Source organism: Capra hircus, chromosome 18 (genome assembly GCF_001704415.2).
Source record: "Capra hircus breed San Clemente chromosome 18, ASM170441v1, whole genome shotgun sequence".
Lineage (NCBI taxonomy): Eukaryota > Metazoa > Chordata > Mammalia > Artiodactyla > Bovidae > Capra > Capra hircus.
The window spans coordinates 48,481,428-48,505,080 of NC_030825.1; the positions used below are offsets into that span (position 1 = coordinate 48,481,428).

The window sequence follows — 23,653 nt, forward strand, 5'->3', positions numbered from 1 at the left end:
GACCTAATTATCTTGAGAGGCCCCATCTCAATCCCATCACAGTGGGGCTTAGGATATCAACACATTTTGAGGAGACACATTCAGTCCATTGCAAGGCCCAAATGGTTTTACTGGAAAATTATACCATTCAAAGATTAATTAACACCAGTCCTACACTATCTCTTCCAGAAATTAAAAGGAGGCAATACTTCCAAACTCCTTATGTGAGGCCACCATCAACCTGATACCAAATGAAACAAAAAATAGAACAAAATTATAGACCAGTATCTTTCATGTAGACACAAAAATTCTCAAGAAAATGTTAGTTAAATTGTAGCAATCATAGCAAACATAGCAAATCCAGCTATATATGTGTGTGTGTGTGTATATATATATATATATTTGAAGTATACACTACAGACAAATGAAGTTTACTACAGTGATATAAGGTTTAATCAATATTTGAAAATCTATCATATTAACAGTAAAAAAAACATTATATTCATTATATCAATTGGTGCATATTTCAAGTAGAATTTCAAGGAAGTATAGAGGATTCATGACAGTGTTTACAGGTAGCAAAGGGTTCTCAAAATTACAATGGGCTTGAGAGGGGAGGAACGATCAAGTATGTGGTGCTGTCATAAAAATATGACTCTAGGGTAAAGATAAAGCCAACTTTCATTCTTTCTGTGAAAGAGCAGGGCTTCTAAGAATTTGAAAGTCTTTTTCCCACAGAAGCCTCACAGGAAACCCAATACAGAGAAGAACCTGTTGATCTTTTGTCTAACTGAATGAACCCTAATAAAAATCACAGAAAATACAATCTTAAAGAGAATTGTACTCAGTGCACTGCAAGCTTGAGCTTAATAGGAAACAGTATAAAATTTTAAAAAGGCCTTTGGATGCCAAAACATCTACAGGCCAAAAGCAGTCTGAGAAAATGACTCAGTAAACATAGGCTACATTTTATGAAGAGGGAAAAAAAAGAGTCCAGCATGACTCAGGGTAGAAGCAAGACCTCAGGATACAAACATGCTACTTGACAGCAGAGACACACTTAAATTTGGGTTCTGTATTATGTAGTAATGCAATCCACTGAATTTCACAGCTTCCCAACTACAGCAGAGAAATGCTGTGAGGAATTGAGATGTTAATCCTTTTTTTGAATGAAATATTCAAAACCTCATGTGTATTTTACACTTAAGACCATTTTAATTTGTATTAACTATCATTCCAGTTCTCAGTAGCTCAGTTTTAAGTGCTCAACATGCTGCTAGCATCTACTTTATTAAATAATACAGTTCTATTCCACTGATTATACAAACAGCTGCAACTGCTCTTTTTACTCACTCCTGAAATATATGAAGTACTATGGGAACAGGTACTACAAGAGATGTAGCATTAGGTGAACTAGAGAAAATCTGGATCCTCAATCTTAATTTCCCAAATACCTTATAGCACATTTAACATCCCTATGTGTAGAACTTTAGCTACATCCGGAAGTTCTAATAAGTAGCCATTTACAAATACTATTCACTTAAAGCTGGCTATAATTTCATAGATGTTTTAGGATTTTAAAATGATGGAAATTTTCAAATACATGAAAATAGAGAAAATAGCAAAAACAAAATAAGCAAAAACCATGCACCTGGTTTATCTTACCATGACTTAAACAAGTTATCTATCCTTACTTTTCTTTTGCATGAGCATTTTAACAGTAATTCTACACATACCGTTTTATGTGTATAAACTTGCTAATTTATCTCTAAGACACTTTTACATAAACACAAGGATATTAGCACATCTAACAAGAACATAATTTCTTAATATTATCTAGTACTGTCAATAGTCCCATTTCCCCAACTGTCATAAAAATGTCTTTTGCTTGTTCAACTTGTGATCTAAATGAAAAACACTCATTCATTGCATTTGATTGATACATCTCTTAAGACTTCGTTAACATCTAAGAGTTCCACCTCCCTTTTTCCAATCCATTTCACTGAGTGAGAAGCTTGAGTCATTACTCTCATAGAATTACCCACATTTTATTGGTCTGCTTCCTGTTATATCATGTAATTTGTTCTTCTGTTCCTCGAATTTTCTTTAAACTGGGAGTTAGGTCTTGATGCTTAATTAGATTCACGTTAATATTTTTTGGCAATGGTATGTCTTATTGTATCATACAAGGAGGCATAAAATGTTTTGTCCTATTTTTGATGAGATTAAAGTTGATCAGTGGGTCAGATGTTGTCAACCTGATCTATTCACTGGGAAGTTCATATAGACCATTCACCTAAAGGTCTTAACACTTCTACTGAGAACCGTGCTTAGATCCATTATTTCATTATGTCCTGAAAATTCTCTAATAAAGAACTTTACCTCATCAACCTCTAGTTGTCTTGAGCTATAGTTTATACAGGAAATGCAGGCTACATCACTCCTCCTTCCTTCTGTTTATCAATGTCCAGAATGAGTTGGTACCCTGGCAACCTCCAAAGGTTGGTATGTACAGATGAAAGAACAGAGGTGGTAATAAGTAAGATCAAAAGCTTTTTCACATTCACTCCTTTAAGAAAGTTTCTTTCTATGAATTTCTATCAGTCTCCTAAAGTTTAACATGGTTTGAGTGGTGATAAAACACTGCTGTGTATTCATTAATTTAACCTACTCTTTTAAAACCTCTTGTTTTAACTTTGAGCATGAAGCAAAAGGGATTCCTACATTCAAACACTTCTCTTCCAGATTTATTTTCTAATGCTCCTTAACACAAAATTCACAATGGGTGGCTTTCTTATAACTATTTAGTGACATTATGAACTCGCTGATGGTAAGTAAGATGTGAATGCTGCCTAAATGCCTTCTTACATTCCTTACATTTGTATGGTTTCTCACCAGAATGAATTCTCTGATGTTGGATAAGAGATGAATGAAGTCTAAAGGCCTTTCCACATTCCTTACAGTCATAGGGTTTCTCACCAGTATGAATACTCTGATGTTGAGTAAGTTGGGACAGCAATCTAAAATTCTTCTCACATTCCTTACACTTATAAGGTTTCTCACCAAAATGAATACTCTGATGTTGAGTAAGTTGTGAGAACAGTCTGAAGGCCTTCCCACATTCCTTACAATCATAAGGTTTCTCTCCAATATGAATACCCTGATGTGAAATAAGTTCTGAGTAACGACGAAAGAACTTCTGACATTCCTTACATTCATAAGGTTTCTCACCAGTATGAATTCTCTGATGGAGAGTCAGATGATAGGCACGACTAAAGGTCTTCCCACATTCCTTACAATCATAGGGTTTCTCGCCAGTATGAATTCTCTGATGAAGAGTAAGTTGTTGCCGCACTCTAAAGGCCTTCCCACATTCCTTACAGTCATAGGGTTTCTCACCAGTATGAAGTTTGTGATGTACTCGAAGGCCTGTACTGCACAGAAAAGCTTGCCCACATTCCTTGCATTCATAGCATTTCTCAGCAATATTAAGCCTTTGATGTCGAGTAAGGTGTGCATATTGTCTAAAGGTCTTCCCACACTCCTTACATTCATAGGGTTTCTCACCAGTATGAATCCTTTGATGGAGATTAAGTTGTCCTCGCACCCTAAAGGCTTTCCCACATTCCTTGCAGTCATAGGGCTTCTCACCAACATGAATTCTCTGATGTACACGAAGATCTGCACCACATGTAAAGATCTTTCCACATCTTTTACATTCAAGGAGTTTGTCAGAAGCATGAATTCTCTGATGTCGACTAAGGTGGGCACACTGTCTAAAAGCTTTTCCACATTCTTTACATTCATAGGGTTTCTCGCCCGTATGAATTCTCTGATGGAAAGTAAGTTGCTGGCGTACTCTAAAAGCCTTCCCGCAGTCCCCACATTCATAGGGCTTCTCTCTACTGTGAATTCTTGGATACAAAGTAAGAGATGTGCGTTTTCTGGTCTTGGGCATTTTTTCAGAGGTGGGTTTTTTCACTTGCCTGAAATATGCCTCATGAGGACCCTCTTGTCCCTCAAACTTTTTATATTCACAATCTTTCCTGAAAAAAGAGTCTTCAAGGCCACAGCTTCTAATTCTTTCCATTATCTTCCACTGAGAGAAACTCATTTCACAAATATCCTTTACTTGAAATAACTTTTTAGTGTCATATCTGGATTCCAAATCTGAAAGAAAAGAAGATAAAACACATGCTGTTTTCTTCTAGAAAAAGTAAACAAAGAAGCAAATAAAAACTTTATAATAGGAAAAAAGAAAATAAAGTCCAGTTGAAATAAATGTGCTTACAAGGACTTTAAAAAAGAACATAACTTGAGAAAAGCTAAGACAAATAAAGAAAATGATGAGTTAAGACCAGATAATTCCGAAGTAAATAAAAGTCTGAGATCTCTACCTAAACTTGTTAATGATTTCTTTTTCAGTAAGAATAAAGTACAAACACTTTATTATGAATAACACAGCATTTGTTTACCAAAAGATGTCATTTCAAGCTGTAGATCCCTTTACTCCCTATGTCTGTCACACTTGCCTCCTTTCAGATACTAAAATATGTCACAATCTTTCCATTTTTTAGAGCTTCTTACTGGCTATTAAATCTCCCAAGAATGCTGATGGGTTCTCCACATGGTTGGGTTCTTTTCATCCTTTAGATATCATGATAAAAATCAGAAAAGCTATCTGTGCGGACTTCATCTAATTTATATCCTTCATTTTCTATCCCAATAATTTGCTCCCTGCTTCTTAGCACTTTTTTCAATTCTGTTGTGATATATTCATTAATTTTCCAAGTTTTTATCCTGTGTTCTCAACAATTTCCCAAGAAGAAAAAATCTTTCACTTATCACTGAATAAAAAATCCACAGCACAGAGAAACTATTTATTATTGTTTCATAATTAGTTAATAGTAAAAATATATATGTTGCCTTGCCTCCAATCTTACACCTTTTTTTAGCACTATCTATAGAGATGGGAGACAAAAGCACACCAATGCTATCTCAATCAAATACATAAATGGAAAAATTTCTTTACATCTGCTCATCCCTCCAGTGGCCTCTTTACTTTCACGTGCAGATATCTCCATTTCAGCTCACTGTCTACACAGCTGTAAGTGAACCTCACTTTTGCAACCAAGGTAATGAAAGGTTTACTTATTTATCTTCAAGTTTATTAACTATACACATGTATATTACAAATATGCAGCCCATTTTGTTTCTTCATACCCTTTCCTATATTCTTCCTAAAGGCATCATAGCCAGTGCCATTTAGTTACTGTCTAGAAAGTATATTAGAGATTTTTCAGTCATAGCAACAGGTTTATAAAATAGTAACATGCTAGTAAAATTCTGAGCAAAAAATGTATTTAAAAACAAAATCTACAACATTATTTTTCATATGCATGAACTAGAAAGAATCCAAGTATTCATTAACAGAAGAATGACTGAGAAAAGTTATATAGATATGGATATAACACAATAAGAATAAACTGTAACAGCAATAAGAATGAATAATCTACAAGTACACACAACAATATGGATCATTCTCATTAACATAAGGGTGACCCAACAAAGCCAGGCATAAAATAATATATACTATATTATTTCATTTTTATAAAGCTCATAAACACTAAAACTAATCTATGGGCTTATTAAAAGTCAGGCTAGTAGTTAATTTTGATAGGGAGGAATGACTGGAGAAAACTAGAGAGGAGCTTCTGCTGCTGCTGCCTCTGCTGCTATCGCTTCAGTCGTGTCCGACTCTGTGCGACCCCATAGATGGCAGCCCACCAGGCTCCGCCGTCTCTGGCATTCTCCAGGCAAGAACACTGGAGTGGGTTGCCATTTCCTTCTCCAGTGCATGAAAGTGAAAAGTGAAAGTGAAGTCACTCAGTCGTGTCCGACTCTTCGCGACTCCATGGAGTGCAGCCTACCAGGCTCCTCCGTCCATGGGATTTTCCAGGCAAGATACTGGAGTGGGTTGCCATTGCCTTCTCCGAGAGAGGAGCTTTTGATATCCTACTAAAACTATTTCCGAATCAGTATACTGATAAACTGGGCATAATTACTTTGTGAAAATTCAATGAGCAGCATATTCTGACTTCTGTTTTTTGGATCTATTTCAAAAAGTTTACTTTAAAAGGATATAATAAAAAGATGTTAAAAGGCAACAATGATTTAAATACTGTAGATAATTTGTAAGCAGAGACAAATTAGTGAATGTCACAGAAGATACTCTGATGAAATCTGAGTATCTTTCTGCCTCATTCCATCTCCCATCCCTCTGTCCCTTCCTCCTTCCCTTCCTCTTTCTCTTTCTTTTCTCTCTTTCTCCCCCACATCTTCCCTTCCTTCCCTTACTCTTTCCTTTTCTTTCTCTCTCTCCCTCCCTGTCTATCTTCTCTATTCAAGAAAGCAATGTAAAACTAATGTTATTTTGTAAAAATTACTGGGAAAAAAAATTTAACACTTCATTAAGGTAAATACGTTATAAATGATATATAAAATGAACAGTAATTAGCTAGTCATAACAGTAGTAAATAACTAGGTAACTACAAAGGCGTGACAGCTGTTATTAAGATGGTGATTTCAAACAATTTACTTGCAAATTAAAAGTCAATGATTTAAAGGAAAATAATAGTCAAAATAAACACTGAAGGCCCAAACACTGGTAAGAAAAATGAGAAAGTGTATACAGCACAAAAGCCCATACAAACTGGTATAAGAAACATTAAACAATGGAAAAAGTAAGAGAATAAAGGACGTGAGCAGACAATGCACAAAATAAAAAACACAAACACACCGAGGGCAAAATGTCCATATTCACTCAATTAAAAGAAAAAAAAGTAGAAGTTACAATACTTACCCTATAGAATTTGAAAGTTTTAAAGAACAAACAAAACATTCCCAGTGTGGATATAGTGAACCTGAGACTTTTTTTTTAATTAATTTTTAAATTGAAGGATAATTGCTTTACAGAATTTTGTTGTTTTCTACCAAACATCAACATGAATCAGCCATAGGTGTACATACGTCCTCTCCCTCTTGAACTTCCCTCCCACCTCCCTCCCCATCCCACCCCTCTAGGTTGTACAGAGCCCCTGTCTGAGTTCCCTGAGACACAGAGCAAATTCCCATTGGCTATCTATTTTACATATGGTAATGTAAAGTTCCATGTTACTCTCTCCATACATCTCACCCTTTCCTCCCCTCTCCCCGTGTCCATAAGTCTGTTCTCTATGTCTGTTTCTCTATTGCTGTCTTGCAAATAAATTCATCAGTACCATCTTTCTAGATTCTATATATATGTGTTAGTATATGATATTTATTTTTCTCTTTCTGACTTACCTCACCCTGTATAATAGGCTCTAGGCTCAGTCACCTCATTAGAACTGACTCAAATATGTTCCTTTTTATAGCTGAGTGTAATATTCCATTGTGTATATGTACCACAAATTCTTTATCCAATCATCTGTCAGTGGACATCTAGGTTGCTTCCATGTTCTAGCTATTGTAAACAGTGCTGCAGTGAACATTGGGGTGCATGTGTCTTTTTCAGTTTGGGTTTCCTCAGGGTATATGCCTAGGAGTGGGATTGCTGGGTTATAACTGAGACTTTTATATGGCTTCCCTGCCTGACATGACACATTAAGACTTTGGCATGCTGAATATTCATATCTAGGAGACTATATTACAGTTGACCCTTGAACTGGAGTAATAGGGGCCAATACCACCCCTCCATTGAAAATCTGTGTATAACGTTACAGTTGGCCCTCCATACCTGCAGTTCCACATCCACAGATTCAACCAACCTCAGATCATATAGTACTGTGCATGTGTGCTAAGTCACTTCAGTCGTGTCCAACTCTTTGTGTGCCTATGGACTGTAGCCTGCCAGGCATTTCTGTCTATTGGATTCTCCAGGCAAGAATACTAGAGTAGTTTAGTTTGCCATGCCCTCCTCCAGGGGATCCTTCTGACCCAGGGATCAAACCCACATCTCTTAAACCTACACTGGTAGGTGGGTTCTTTACAATTAGCACCACCTGGGAAGCCCACAGTACTGTAGTACACATTTTTTTTTTAACCCATGTATAAATGGACCCATGCAGTTTAAACTCATGTTGTTCAAGGGTCAACTGTATAAACAACTGAACTATAATCTTACAATTTCTGTAAACAGTCAGCCATGATTTTTCCCAAATTCGTTTATGCCTGTTCTTTCCCCTTCAAGAAACTAAAAGATAGCCATTTCAGTCAATCAAAACTAGGTTCAGTGCTTTGCTAGTTCTGACATAGATGCACACTGCATTGTTTCTGAGAAGACAGTGAGAAAATAGTAAAGATTGATGGAAAACATAAAAATTCATGAAGGACTCTGCACACAGATTGCTTTACAAGTATCTTTAGATTCTTGTTCTACTTTAAATAAATTGAAACTGGAAATTATAGTCTATGCACTATACATGAGATTTAATCAAGAAAAAATTGGCTGGCCCAACACTGAAACAAAGGACAAACTAAACCTCAAAAGACATATACAAAATATTTAACTTCTCAAAATAAACCAAATACTAGTTTGTAGTCTATTGAATCAAAGGGCTTTATTCTAGTAAATGATACTAATGCAAAAGCAAAATATTAGCCCACCTTAGAGCAATATAAAAGGAGAAATGTTATTTCCATTGGCAAAATACCAACTTTAATTAAAAAGAAAATAAGGAGCTAATTACCTGGTCATAAAGTTAATTTGTTTCCTGAGATGATGTCTTCAATAACTTTGCTGATACAAGACGATATGAATGTAGAATATTTATGACAGAAGCAGTTTTAGTCACATTAACACCAGGGTTAATGTATCCAGAGATCTGTAAATGTTAAAACCTGATAACCAAAGAACTGTACTTCTGAAAGTCAAAACTGATTAAATAGTAAATAATCCATACTGAATTCCAAACAATTTTCACATTCTGCTAATTTTATTGCTAATTTCATCAAAGAATAAGACGCAATGGAAAGAAAAATGATATTCTCCCCTTTACCATGTTATCCAACCACTTAAGTGCATATTCTTATCATATGCATTGGTTTTCCTTCATAAATTGGCTCCTACTTCTACTCATTTACTGAAAGTCACTGCTTACAGAAATCACCCTCTCTCTTGATACCATCAGTTTTCCTCTTTGAAATCATTCTCTTTAGCCTATACACAGTCCTAATACCTCACATCTTAAGATACTTTCCCTGTACCCCATGTGTCTGCTTTTATGGCAAAATTCCTCTTAAGTGTTACATACATTTATTTTCACCACTGTCTCACTTTCTTTTCCTTTTATCTCCCACTAACTTTAAAAGAAACCAAAATTTTATTACAGAGTATTTCTAACATACACAAAAGTAGAAGAGTAATATTAAATGTACAAGTTATCTATGGACCAGCCTCAACAACATCAACCAAGCCCAATACTGACCTATGCAGACCCTTATCCACTCTCCGCACATTGTCTAAAGCAAGTCCCATAATATATTTTGTAATCACTTCAGGATTTATCTCTAAAAGGATTTTAAAAATAATTGTAATACCATTACCCAAACCTGAAAAAATGAACAGTAACTCTTTGTTGTCATTGTTCAGTTGCTAAACTGTGTCCAACTCTTTGTGACCCCATGAACTATAGCACACCAGGCTTCCCTGTCCTTCACCATCTCCCGGAGTTTGCTCAAACTCATGTCAACCATCCTCATACTTTTCTGCCTCTTTCTCCTCCTGCCTTCAGTCTTTCCCAGCATCAGGGTCTTTTCCAATGAGTTGGTTCTTTGCCTCAGGTGGTCAAAGTACTGGAGCTTCAGCATCAGCCCTTTCAATGAATATTCAGGGTTGATTTCCTTTAGGATTGACTGGTTGGATCTCCCTGCTGTCCAAGGGACTCTCAAGAGTCTTCCCCAGCACCACAGTTCAAAAGCATCAATTCTTTAGCCCTCAGCTTTCTTTATAGTCCAACTCTCACATCCATCCATGACTACTGGAAAAACCACAGCCTTGACTAGACAGATCTTTGTTGGCAAAGTAATGTCTCTATTTTCTAATATGCTGTCTAGGTTGGTCATAGCTTTCCTTCCAAGGAGAAAGCATCTTTTAATTTCATGGCTGCAGTTACAATCATCAGTGGTTTTGGAGCTCAAGAAAATAAAAGTCTGTCACTGTTTCCATTGTTTCCCCATCTATTTGCCATGACGTGATGGGATTGGATCTTAGTTTTCTTGAATGTTGAGTTTTAAGCCAGTTTTTTCACTCTCCTCTTTTACCTTCATCAAGAGGCTCTTCAGTTCCTCTTCACTTTGACCCTATAGCATTTCTCATATTCTGACTGTATTCCCAAGATGTAGTAGAACATGTTCCTCTATCTTTCTCCAATAAATTAGTGGTTGGCTAATTCAGAAGCTCCATCAGACTTAGGCCCACTTCATAGGTGATACTGTATTATTTCATTTGAAGAAATACAATCTGACTGTCTCTATTTCTGTGATGTTATCAGCATTGATGTTCAGTGTCTAGATCCAACAGCTTACTAGAGGTTCCAAACTGGTAATATTCTAAGTCTATAATCCTTCATTTATTCACTGAATACTTTAAGAAAAACATGGGCTTCCCCAGTGGCTCAGCTGGGTAAAGAATCTGCCTGCCCATGCAGGAGACATGAGTTTGATCCCTGGTTTCAGAAGATCCCACACACCACAGAGCAACTAAGCCTGTGCGCCAAAATCACTGAGCCTGTGCTCTAGAGCCCATAAGCCACAACTACTAAGCCCACACGCCACAACTAAAGCCCGCTTGCTTAGAGTCCGTGCTCTGCAACAAGAGAAGCCAGGTCAGTGAGAAGCCCATGCACTGCAATGAAGAGTAGTTCCCACTCACTGCAACTAAAGAAAACCCACAAGCAGCAATGAAGACCCGGTACAGCCAATAAATAAATAAATAGATCTTGGGGGAAAAAGAATTTACAGAATCAAGTATATTTTATGTGGTTGTAATACATTTCAGTTATGTATATAGATGCTTAAATGATTCCATCGTTTTTTACAGGCTGAAGAGCCTCTGCCAACTGGTTCCTCTTCCTTGACTACCCTATCTAAATTACCCAACTAACCCATCATAATTCCCCATATTCTTACTTCCTTACCCTTCTTAACAATATTTAATCACCTCATGATACTAATCCATTTGTTTACTATACGATTTCCCTACTATAATGTAAACATCATGAAAAGAAGGCAATGAAGAAATATATACCTAGGAGGCAAAATACAAAAGATGATCTAAGTAGAAATTAGATGCAAAATACAAGTAAAATGGTGGTCACTGGGGAAGAAAGCTTTCCCCCAATGAAATGAGAAGGAAACAGGACAGTGAAGAAAGAAGAGATAAATGGAAGTAGAGATGAAATTTCTTTGGTTGTCCATGCTGAGATCTAAGTTTTCTTCTCAGGTATCAGGTCTCTCCTTCATAATCAACAACTAAGGAGTGTGTTTCTTCCCAACCTGCAGGGATATGCTGTGCCACAGCAGCTTACCCTCCCCTGATAAGCACTTACTCACCTAGTCTCCATCTTCTTTTCTCATCCCTCACAACCATCCAGGGTTCTTTCCCTTGCTCTAACAGAGTAATTACATCTGGCTTAGAAATGGAACATCCTCCTTGAAAAAAAAAAAAAAAAGAACATAATAAAGTATAAAATTGACCAAGGCTTCAGAGCAAGAAGAGTAATTGGACTGAAAAACATTCATATTAGAGTTACTTGAGGATCACAAGAACAGAGAGGTAGGAATATTGTCTTATTATAATTGCCAATTGATACAGGCTTTGTCTCTAGAAGTAATCATTGAGAGCACTGGCTTCAAATCCTCCCTCTGTCACCTGAGTCACTTATAGACTCAGTTTTTTCAGTTGGAAAAATAATAATATATACTCATAAGTAAATAATAATATAGTAAATAATATATTAAAATATATAAAATAATAATGTATACCCTGGAGAAGGAAAGGGCAGCCCACTCCAGTATTGCCTAGAGAATCCTGTGGACAGAGGAGCCTGGTGGGCTGCTGTCCATCGGGTCACATAGAGTCGGACACGACTGAAGCGACTTAGCATGCATGCATACGACTGAAGCGACTTAGTATGCATGCATGCATGCATTGGAAAAGGACATGGCAACCCACTCCAGTATTCTTGCCTGGAGAATCCCATGGACAGAGGAGCCTGGTAGGCTGCAGTCCATGGGGTTGCTACGAGTTGGACACAACTGAAGTGACATAGCAGCGGCAGCAATGTATACTCATAAGATTTTTGTGAGGTGTCACTTAAGTTCCTGGATGAGTGCCTAGTACATACTAAGCACTATACATGTTCATTAGGTACTATTTTTGCTTTTATTTAAATATTTTGCTAGGAGGAAAACAATTTGCTTCTCACCAATATATTCACCCAATGTCAAATGCAAAGTTCATATATATTAAACTTTATATCATAAAAGTTAATGTTTAAATCAATTAAAAAGATAACATGTTTGTTGTAGTAAGTTGAATGTGTCCACTTGAATTTCAACAAACTATTGATTTAACCCAGTATCATATACACTGTATCAAGTTTTTCAGTAGGTGTGTACAGCCAGACACCTCTGTCTTCCTGCTCACACTGCAGGTAAGTTAATAGATAATAGACCATCTACAACAATATGAAAACAGACTTCTTTGAAAATGGTTTTACTCTGAGTGCCTAAGAATTTATATCCAACTGTCATTAAAGAGAAGCAATTATATAATAGAAAAGGCAAAGGAAAATGTAAAGGCCAATGATTTATGAGGGAAGCTGCTGCTGCTGCTGCTGCTAAGTCACTTCAGTCGTGTCCGACTCTGTGCGACACCATAGACGGCAGCCCACCAGGCTACCCCGTCCCTGAGATTCTCCAGGCAAGAGTACTGGAGTGGTTGCCATTTCCTTCTCCAATGCGTGAAAGTGAAGTCGCTCAGTCGTGTCTGACCCTCAGCAACCCCATGGACTGCAGCCTTCCAGGCTCCTCCGTCCAAGGGTTTTCCAGGCTAGAGTACTGGAGTGGGGTGCCATTGCCTTCTCCAATGGGGGAAGCTAACGGTGCTATTTAATAGTTTAGCAGCTGAAGACACCTATTCTCAAACTACAAAGCAGATAGTCAACTAGTGTTTGGACAGCCAGCCCTGAAATTCAGTTATGTGAATTTCTACATTATTTGACACAGATGGCTGGATGGCATCACCGACTCAATGGATGTGAGTTTGAGTGAACTCCGGGAGTTGGTGATGGACAGGGAGGCCTGGCGTGCTGCGATTCATGGGGTCGCAAAGAGTCGGACACAACTGAGCGACTGAACTGAACTGAACTGAAACTTACCCAGTGACACCAAGTTGCTATAATTCTCTAATATCACATCTCTGTATAAATTCCTCTGATTTGAGTTCAGGCATTCCCATTCTTCCTGAGAAAAGTCCACAGTCACATCTCTGAACATCACCAAATCCTGAAATGACAAACCCATGCTTTATTTGTAAAATTACTTATTTCTGTATAGGGCGATATGCCACATATTGTCTCTATTTGCGTATCCTTTCCTTTCCCTTCTTTTTTAAAGTAATTCTTTCAGAAAGTAATTAACTCATAGCTTGCGCTAAAACAGGACATGGGTTGACTCTGGCTCACAAGCTGCACTTTGCCTACTACTGCTATAGACAAAGCTTCCTATATACTGTGGTATACCTAGTTTTACTCCCAGATGTGCACAGATAGTTAATCAGAGTTTCACTAAATCACAGCAATATTTTCTTAGATCAGTCTCCCACAGCAAAAGAAATAAAAGCAAAAATAAACAAATGGGACCTAGTCAAACTTGAAAGCTTTTGCACAGTAAAGGAAACCATCAATCTTCTATTGATGGGCACAAAAGAAAACAAAATGAAAAGACAGCCTACTGAATGGGAGAAAATATTTGCAAATGATCTGACCAACAAGGGGTCAATATGCTAAAAATACCAAGAACTCATACAACTCAATACCAGGAAAAAAAAAAAAAATCAAAAAAAATGGGCAGAAGACCTAAAAAGACACTTTTCCAAAGAAGACATTCACATGGCCAGAAGACACATGAAAAAATGCTCAACATCACTGATTATAAGAGAAACGCAAATCAAAATCACAAGGTATTGCTTCATACCAGTGACAATGGTTATCACCCAAAGTAATAAATGTGGAGAGGGTGTGGAGAAAAGGGAATCTTCCTACACTGTTGGTGGAAATGTAAATTGGTGCAGCCACTATGGAGAACAGTATAGAAGTTCCTTAAAAAACTAAAAATAGAGCTACCATATGATCCAGTAATCCTACTTCTGGGTATATAATGAGAAAATAAAATTGGGTTCTGGAAAAAATTCTTTATTTTTATGCAACCTCTACTTTTTAAAACAGAGATCCAATTTCATGACTATATGTATCATTAGCATTTTCCCTTATTATAACAAACCCTTTATTGAATATTTTAAACTTACTACAAAATAGTCCATTTTATAGATATGTTGGCCGTAATGATTACATTTAGATATTTCTATACTTTTAAATATGCTAAGTTATATTTACAATTTAAGTTATACAAAATTTCTAAAGCTGCCATGTCTAACATGCTATCTTAGACAAATGTGGTTACTGAGCATTTGAACTGTAGCTAGTACAAATTTAGATGGGCTATAAAATACACACCAGATAGTGACTTTACCAAAAAAAAAAAAAAGACTGCAATATATCTCAATAGTTCTTATTTTGGTTACACTTTGAAACGATAATATTTTGCTATATTGGGTTAAATAAAACACTAAAATTACTTGTGCATTTCATTTTTACTTTTTAAAATGTGACACTAAAATGTTTAAGATTATGTGCCTTGCATATTATTCTACACTTTTTGTGAGACTGACATGAGACCTACTGTGCTAAGAAGGCACTAATTTTATATTTTTAATATTGGACACTGCAGCTCTAAAGTGTTCTCCAGTCCTGAGTTTCTCATATCAGTTGTCTCCCTCAAGGGACTACATTTCTGCTTTATCGCTGCTCTAGACAAAGACTGAACACATAGGAGACTGAATAGTTTGGTCAACTCACACATGGACATGGATGGACAAGAGAGGGGCACACAGGAAGGGCCAGGCTGTCTGGCTCCATCCTTTACTAGAATGGGAACATCTAGGAAGAAGCTGTTGGATGGGGATCTGTTTGGAAGTTTCAGGACAACTAATGAGAATATTCACATAACCTGAAAAAAATACAGCATTCCAAATAGAGAAAAAAACGAACTTACATGAGCCATGATTTCAGAGTTGCAAGAAAATGATTAGTTTTTCTCAAGGGTCATTTACTGAAGAAGCAGAGTCCACAGACAGAAGCCAAAAACTGGAGGAAAAGTATGAAGCCATAAGAACAAAATCCCAGAGCCCCCAAATTTAAAAAACTCACATGACTTCTCCATTCCTACATGCAACACCCCTCCATCACCCCTCCCAACACAGAGACAAGTTATGAAAGGCAAAAGCTAATCAATTTAGACAAATACATGCCCTCCCCAAACCAACAGGAAAATCACTGCACAAGGATAGACATGGAGAAGACTCTCCAGAAGAGAAGAACATTTCCAGCTGTTTTGGCAGGAGAGATTCTGGGCAGTCCTCCACCTCAGTAAGGCTGATCTGGACTCAAGGTTAGGCTACCCAGACCTGTCCTGAGCAGAGATCCATCTCCCCTCATTCCCAGTTTTCCCAGCTAAGAAGTGGCTACACCATCTAAACCAGAATATCCTTCTCAGACTCAGGAATCTGGCTTGCCTACCCAACCCTGAAGACAGAAAAAATTATAGAGAAGAATTTTCCAAACTATGCCACACATTGGAATCACCAGCTAATTTTTTTTTAAGAGAACTTGGTGTATTTTTTTTTTAACATTTTATTTATTTGACTGCACCAGGTCTTAGCTGTAGCATCTGAGATCTTTGATCTTCATTGCAAGCACGCAGGATTCTTTAGTTACAGCATGCAAACTCTTAGTTGCGGCATGTGGGATCTTCTATTCTAGTTCCCTGATCAGGGATTGAACCCAGGGCCCCTACATTGGGGCCACAGTCTTATCAGACCTTTAAAATATACTGATGCCTGACTCCCATGCCCCAAACATTCTGATTCAATTAGCAGAGAGAGCTGTGACTCGGGAATCAAAATTTTTAAACTTTCCCCAGGTGATCATAATGGGCAGGTTTAGTAATCAAACTTTGTATGCATCAGAATCATCTGAAAGGCTTATTAAAATACAGTTTGCAGGGCCCCGTTCCTCAAGTTTGGCATTTACTGGAGCTAGGGTTGGGCTTGAGAAATTGCATTTTGAAAACATTTCCATTGACACTGATGCTGCTGGTCCAAATGCCACAATTTGAGAACCACTTGCACAGACCATGACTAGCAGTCTTTATAATGGCAAAACTGTACTTGCATACTGGGATCTCTTCCTCAAGGCTAAACTATCTTTCCCAGAATCCTCAGAGCTCACTGTTCACCATCTTCCTATTAGGAATCATCAATACTGTCTACATGATCTCATTTACCAATCCTATTCTCTTGGTACCCAGGCTGGGGAAAAGTGAATTTGTAAAACCTGAGTATGGATAATGAAATAACCCACTAGTTAAAACTCAATAGTAACTAAGGAGTTGCATTCAAAGGAACTGGATTAGCAGATTTTAAAAACTGATAATACTTATCACTAAGACTGGAGAAATGGACACTTGTGGTATGGTGTAAAAAGAATGAAATGATACATGGAAAATGATTATAATGAGACCAAAAAAGTCAAAATGGACTTGGAATAAGATTTTATTGTGTTACCTCTGTTGGATAGTATCCCACGTGATCTTTATTTTGTTCTTCCCAGGAGTCTCTCAATTTTTTAATCAAGAAATTTTTAATCTGTAAAAAGAAAAGAAAAGAAAACTTTAATTGTGTCACTTGTACCTGGACATAAATTTAAAACAGCTCTACAAGGGATATCACAAAAAGCCCCAACAGTTCCATCCCTGCTACCCTTTCCTCTATCTTCCAAATCTAGAGGCAACAATTTTCACCTCTGTTAGCTATTTCTTTTGTTATATAAATACCATACATTCAAATCACATGCTAATATTACTACTTCAGTTATCTTTTATTTATTTTTTTTTCAGCTATCTTTTATCTACCCACCTCCCACTTCATGTGTGCATAATTGCATCTCCCTATCCTTCCAATATGTTCTTTTTTCCCCCCGTGCGGTTTTGTTCTATTAAAGGGTACACAGATGTTCAGTTTCCATGACTATGATCATTTAAATACCATTACCAACTGAACTATATAGTATAATCAGATTATTTTGCCTTTCTTCTCTGAGTTTAACATGATTTTGTTTTTTGTAAGATTCATTTTCTAGGTAATTATCATTAATTTATTTCTCAAATTCTCATTCAAATGAAGGATCAGGAGGATGAAGCTTCTGGCATAAAACAACAGAACTGTCCACTTCATACTCTTAACAATCCTTCAGAAATAAAGCCAAATACTTCAGAGTTATCACTTGTATCCCTAGTTGGCAGAAGTCAATGCTATATTCCTCAACATTCCTACCTCTGAAATCCCATATGATCCTGAAGTGAAAGCTGGTTAAGTAATAGGACCTAGAAAGCCTGCTGAAGGAATTGTTCAGGCAGTTTTGAACATCACTCCCCAATAACTTATTTCTTAAATACTTGATAAAACATCCACAAACAGAATAATAATCATTAAATGCTGAGTTTTTGAAAACTTAAGGAATGGAAAATATCCAAGACACACTGAAAGAAAAAAAAAATCAGTTTTAAAAATATATAAAATCCATAAAAATGTTACAAAATCCAGGAGAACACTGAATTCTTCTTTTTTATTAATTTTATCCTCATTAAAAAAAATAATGTGTTTCTTTTTTTCTAATTTTATTTATTTATTTTTGGCTGTGCTGGGCCATCACTGCTATGAGCAGAGGCTACTCTCTTATCACAGAGCACAGGCTCTAGCGCACACCGGCTTCAGTAGTTGTGGCTCCCCGGCTCTAGAGCACAGGCTTAATAGTTGTATATGGGGTAAGTGGCTCCACAGCATGTGAGATCTTCCTGGATCAGGGATCGAACCAGTCTCCTGCACTGGCAGGCAGACTCTGTACCACTGAGCCCCCAGGGAAGACTCCTGAATTCCTATCTTAAACGAAGAATTAGAGGTCTTGCTTTCCTTTAAATTTTTAATTAATGTTATCCTATTCAGAAATAAAACTGAATAAGCATATACAAATATGTATACAAATATACAAAACCACAAATGCTTGTAAAAAATATTTTGGGGAACATATGCTCTAAATAGGACTTCCCTGGTGGCTCAGAGGTTAAAGTGTCTGCCTGGAATGCAGGAGACCAGGGTTCAATCCCTGGGTTGAGAAGATCCCCTGGAGAAGGAAACGGCAACCCACTCCAGTACTCTTGCCTGGAGAATCCCATGGAGGGAGGAGCCTGGTAGGCTACAGTCCATGGGGTCGCAAAGAGTCGGACACGACTGAGCGACTTCACTTTCACTTATGCTCTAAATATGAATAGTGATTATTTCTGGATGTTGGGAGTATGTGTGTGTATGCTTAGTCAAGTCCAACTCTTTGTGACCCTATTGACTATAGTGTACCAGGCTCCTCTGTCCATGGGATTTTTCCAGGCAAAAATATAGGAGTGGGTTGCCATTTCCTCTTCCAGAGGATCTTCCCAACCCAGGGATGGAACCTGCATCTCCTGCAAGTCTCCTGAATTGCAGGTGGATTCTTTATCGCTGGGAGGCCCTGCTGAGGACTGTAATTTTTATTTTCTTCTTTAAGTTTCCTTAGTTACTAAATATTTCACAAACTTGCATTAAATACATTATCTGAAATTTTAAAAAAGCTACTCCCATTAAAAATAATTTTTTAATGATTTGGGTAGACAGGTATAGTCATTAAGAAAACTGTGATTACATAGGCCTGCATAAGTGGTAACAACAGGGAAATCAATGTCACTGAAAAAATAATTCTTACCAGTTCTTGAATACTGTATTTCATTAACACCCAGAAACCCTTCTGTGAAGGATCACAATGCTGATTCACGACATTTCCAAAGATCAAGAGATAGTATGCACAGCAGACAGAAAAAAATGCTTATTTCATAGCAAATGCTCAATCATTTGAGTTGACGCCTCCTGAATAACCAATTACTAAATCCTTGCAAAAGATCTTATTCCTTACCTTAGTGTTCAAGATACATAGGTAACAACAATTTCTTAAAAATTTTTATTCAGAACAATAAATACTTCCCAATATTACATTATATGGTTTTTACTTATGACTTTATAATCTTTATTATCCCATAACATTCCATCATATGGATGAAGTGTGAATTACTTAACATTTCCATATTGTTAGACACTAGTTTTTTAAGATTATCCTCAAAATTATTCCTATTTATTCCAGACTTTGATTCTAGACCAATGAAAATCAATCTTGTTGGGTCTTATACAACTCTGATATCATGAAATTATAAGTAAGTAGATTCCCCTCCCAAATTAACCACTGAAAAATATTTACAATATTTCTATATATATATTTGATTTTTTTTTCCTTGTCCTAAAACCCATAAACAGAAACCAAAGACTTCATGTTAAGAATCCCTATTCTGGTCCATTTGCTGTTGAACTTTCTGCTTGCATTCATCATAAGTAACTTCACATTTTCATTATTCTTGGGAATAAAGAAAGTTGATACGGAATGATTAAGAATCATCACTAACCGCTAATATAATTAGGCAGTATTCTACTATGCTAGGTAATGTTTTAAGAGCTTCAACAGATATTAATTCAGGTAACCTTCAAAACAACTCTGTGAGGCATATACTATTATAATTCCAATTTTACATATGAAGAAACTGCAACACAGTTTTCTTTCGACTGCCCAAACTCACTTAGATTTAAGTGATGGTCAGGATTAAAATCCTCTTAATCTAGGTTCAAAATTCTTAACCACTGCATACATCTTTCCTCCTCTATCCCAAAAAAGTGAAAGTGTTAGTCGCTCAGTCCTGTCTGATTTTTTTCCATCCACGGACTGTATTCTGCCAGGTTCCTCTGTCCATGGAATTCTCCAGGCAAGAATACTGGAGTGGGTAGCCATTCCTTTCCCCAGGGGATCTCCCCAAGACACTCCTAAAACAAACTCATGCTACAAAATTTCAGTTATAAGATAATAAGCTCTGAAGACCTAATGTACAACATGGTTACTATAGCTAATAATAGTGTATTACATACTGGAAGTTTGCCAAGAGTATATCTTAAGTACTATTGTCACATATACAAAATAGTTAACCTTGAGAGGTAATGGTTAATTAGTCGGTGTGGTATTCTGTTCCATAATGTTTACATATATCAAAACATTATGCTGTACACGTTAAACACTTTTTCATTTGTCCAAAATAAATAAAACTCATGCTAACAAACTCTAACCATATCAGGCTGGTACCAAAAAGTTCCACTCATGGATTCCCTTTGGGAAAAAAATCCCCACTCCTACTGTGGAATAATTAGAGCTGTCTAAACCCAACACAATCCAATAGCCATGAAATTAAAAGACACTCCTTGGAAGAGGAGTTATGACCAACCTAGACAGCATATTAAAAAGCAGAGACATTACTTTGCCAACAAAGGTCTGTCTAGTCAAGGCTATGGTATTTCCAGTGATCATGTATGGATACGAGAGTTGGACTACAAAAGAAAGCTGAGCGCCGAAGAATTGATGCTTTTGAACTGTGGTGTTGGAGAAGACTCTTGAGAGTTCCTTGGACTGCAAAGAGATCCAACCAGTCCATCCTAAAGGAGATCAGTCCTGAATGTTCATTGGAAGGACTGATTTTGAAGCTGAAACTCCAATACTTTGGCCACCTGATGCGAAGAGCTGACTCATTTGAAAAGACCCTGATGCTGGGAAAGTTTGAGGGCAGGAGGAGAAGGGGATGACAGAGGATGAGATGGTTGGATGGCATCACCGACTGGATGGACATGGATCTGGGTGAATTCTGGGGGTTGGTGATGGACAGGGAGGCCTGGCTGTGGTTCATGGGGTCGCAAAGAGTCAGACACAACTGAGAGACTGAACTGAACTGATGCGAAGAGCTGACTCATTTGAAAAGACCCTGATGCTGGGAAAGACTGAAGGCAGGAGAAGAATGGGGATGACAGAGGCTGAAATGGTTGGATGGCATCACTGATTCAATGGACATGAGTTTGAGCAAACTCCAGGAGTTGGTGATGGACAGGGAGGCCTGGCATGCTGCAGTCCATGGGGTCGCAGAGTCAGACAGGACTGAATGACTGAACTGAACTGAAACCCAACACCACTTAACAAATCACAGTTGAAAAGAAAACATAAACGGTAACTTCCAAAGGGCTACTTCCATCATTAGAAACTGCTCACAGAGCAACTGGATTTCTAGCACACGGTTAACTAAGGTGGCTCAGTGGTAAATAATCTGCCTGCTAAGGCAAGAGACACGAGTTCGATCCCTGGGTCGGGAAGATCCCCTGGCGTAGGAAACGGCAACCCACTCCACTATTCTTGCCTGGAAAATTCCAAGGACAGAGGAGCTTGGCAGGCTGCAGTCCATAAGGTCCTGAAGAGTCTGAGTCTAACTAACTGAAGACCTGCATTAAGCGGGCAACAGAACGGGGAATGTATAAACCGGGTTCCCTGCCAGGACGTAGGTAAATCCTAAAGTCCAAATCAGTAAGTAGATTATTCTTACTCAGGACATTTCAAGAGAAGGAAATTTTAACAATCTCGTGTCACAAATATCAAGTGCATTTCACGCAAACAAAGAAGCAGCAGAAACTCACAAAGAACGTGGTTTTTAGAGACGCAGCAGCGATTCACTTCACTTCATAGGCCTCTGGAGACTGACAGGGGTCAGGAAGCAAACCCGGTTGATTACATCGCAGGCGTTTCTGGACGCGGTCAACACCCACCGTCCACGCCCCCTTGACCGTTGCTACCCACCACCTGCAAACACAATGGAAAGATAAAGACGGGCGAAGGTCCGCGGCTCTGGGTCGGCTGTAATTCAGACACCACAGCCACCCACGCTCGGGCAGCCACCGCGCCCTGCAGGGGACTTTCATTCAGAGGTTCCACCTCCCGTTTCCCTCTCAGGCCTTTCCTCTACGGCCAGGCCCCAGTGGTCGAGGCGAGGAAGGCGACCGGCAGCACCGCCGGGAACAGGCCGGGGCGGCGCCCAATTACCGCCCCACGAGCTTAACCCCGCGCCGCCCAGTCTCAGACTGCAAAGCCCTCACTCCGGCCTGAGGCCCCCAAATCCAACCTCGATCTGGTCCGCAGAACCTGGACGGTCTCGCGCTTGTTTCCTTCAGAAGAGCAGCGGCTACCACCGAGCCTGCCTTACCGCCCTAGGGCTGCTCCAGACTCGGGGGACCGCCCAGCGCTCAAGACCGCGGCGCCGGAATTCCGGAGAGTGCCTTCTCGGTCCCGAGTGCGCAGGCGCGAAGGGGGTTGGGTGGGTGTTGGGGGCCGGTCCCCTAGCTCCTCCTGAAGCTCTCGGAAAGACAGCTGGGGCACGGTGCCCGTGGGGTTTGGAAGAAGAGCGGGGTTCCCTCGTAGGCCGACTCCTCACCTGTAAAGGTGACCTTGTGAGTGACTCGTGCCCTCGAGCAGAATCCACCCCTGCTCCCCTGTTGGAATTGTAGTCCAAAATCTGGGAAACTGTATATTCCAGCTTTTCTTACTCGGTTCTCGGCTCCGCAAAGGGCTCAGACCCGGAGCTCCGCCCCTGGCGCGAGAGCCCAGCGCCCAAGCTCTTGGAAGGTTTTGTCTCTGTCCCTCGTGGAGGTGGAGGTGTTCCAACCGGGGATTCTTAATGCAGCTGAGGAGGCTCTTAGGGCCACGCACGTTGAGGGCTGGGGGAGGAGGGGTACGAAGAGATTGGAGCCAGGATACCCAGTTGGTCCAGGGTGTCCAGATCTTTAGATTTTTAAGGGTGACCCTGATTGCTATATCCAGTGCCCCAAGCGTGGTCTCTGTGACATTCGCCAAAGGACTGATAGTGGTGTGGTGCCCTCTGTGCCTGCCTTGTGATCGTGGATGGAGTTGTGTTTTCATGCATTAAGTTTCATGTGATGGGTGCCGCTCCGTGGATGCTGGAGTGAAATGCACTCAGGGAGAAAGGAAACCAGGCAGGACCCCCTGCGGCCCTCCTTGATACAAAAGCTGTTTGGTTTTAGCCTCCTGCATCTTCTCAGAGTTCCAAAGGGCAGATTCAAACAGTTGCTAATCAAAAAAAGTGGGGAAATGTAGAAACAGAAGAGATGGGATCAAGCAACAGTGATCAGTACAAACAGGGCAGCAGTGAAAGTTCTAGTTTTCCCTCGAGGAATATACGTAGCAATATGCCTGAGTGCTGCTGGAGCTAAGGCCCACAGCCCGGTGGAGGATGGCAACTTGAGGCTGAGCACAAAAGTCCCGGGAGCCCTACCCTGTAATCT

At 38.8% G+C, this 23,653-nt stretch overlaps 1 protein-coding gene across 3 annotated transcripts; it reads right to left on the reverse strand.

Annotated features, from left to right (window-relative positions):
• On the reverse strand, positions 410–22,616 carry LOC102171908 (zinc finger protein 30 homolog). Of its 3 annotated transcripts, XM_005692356.3 has the most exons (7): positions 22,477–22,616; positions 21,995–22,157; positions 16,925–17,005; positions 15,355–15,446; positions 13,401–13,527; positions 11,572–11,670; positions 410–4,149 (listed from the first exon to the last, which is right to left on the reverse strand). In XM_005692356.3, the coding sequence occupies exons 4-7, from the start codon at positions 15,361–15,363 to the stop codon at positions 2,780–2,782; spliced, it is 1,605 nt and encodes a 534-aa protein (XP_005692413.1). In that variant the 5' UTR covers positions 15,364–15,446; positions 16,925–17,005; positions 21,995–22,157; positions 22,477–22,616; the 3' UTR covers positions 410–2,779. The 3 variants fall into 3 exon arrangements, with proteins under 3 accessions (XP_005692413.1, XP_017918846.1, XP_013826629.1); XM_018063357.1 differs by lacking the exon at positions 15,355–15,446; XM_013971175.2 differs by lacking the exons at positions 13,401–13,527; positions 15,355–15,446; positions 16,925–17,005; positions 21,995–22,157; positions 22,477–22,616 and adding an exon at positions 8,709–8,843 and having other exon boundaries at positions 11,572–11,671.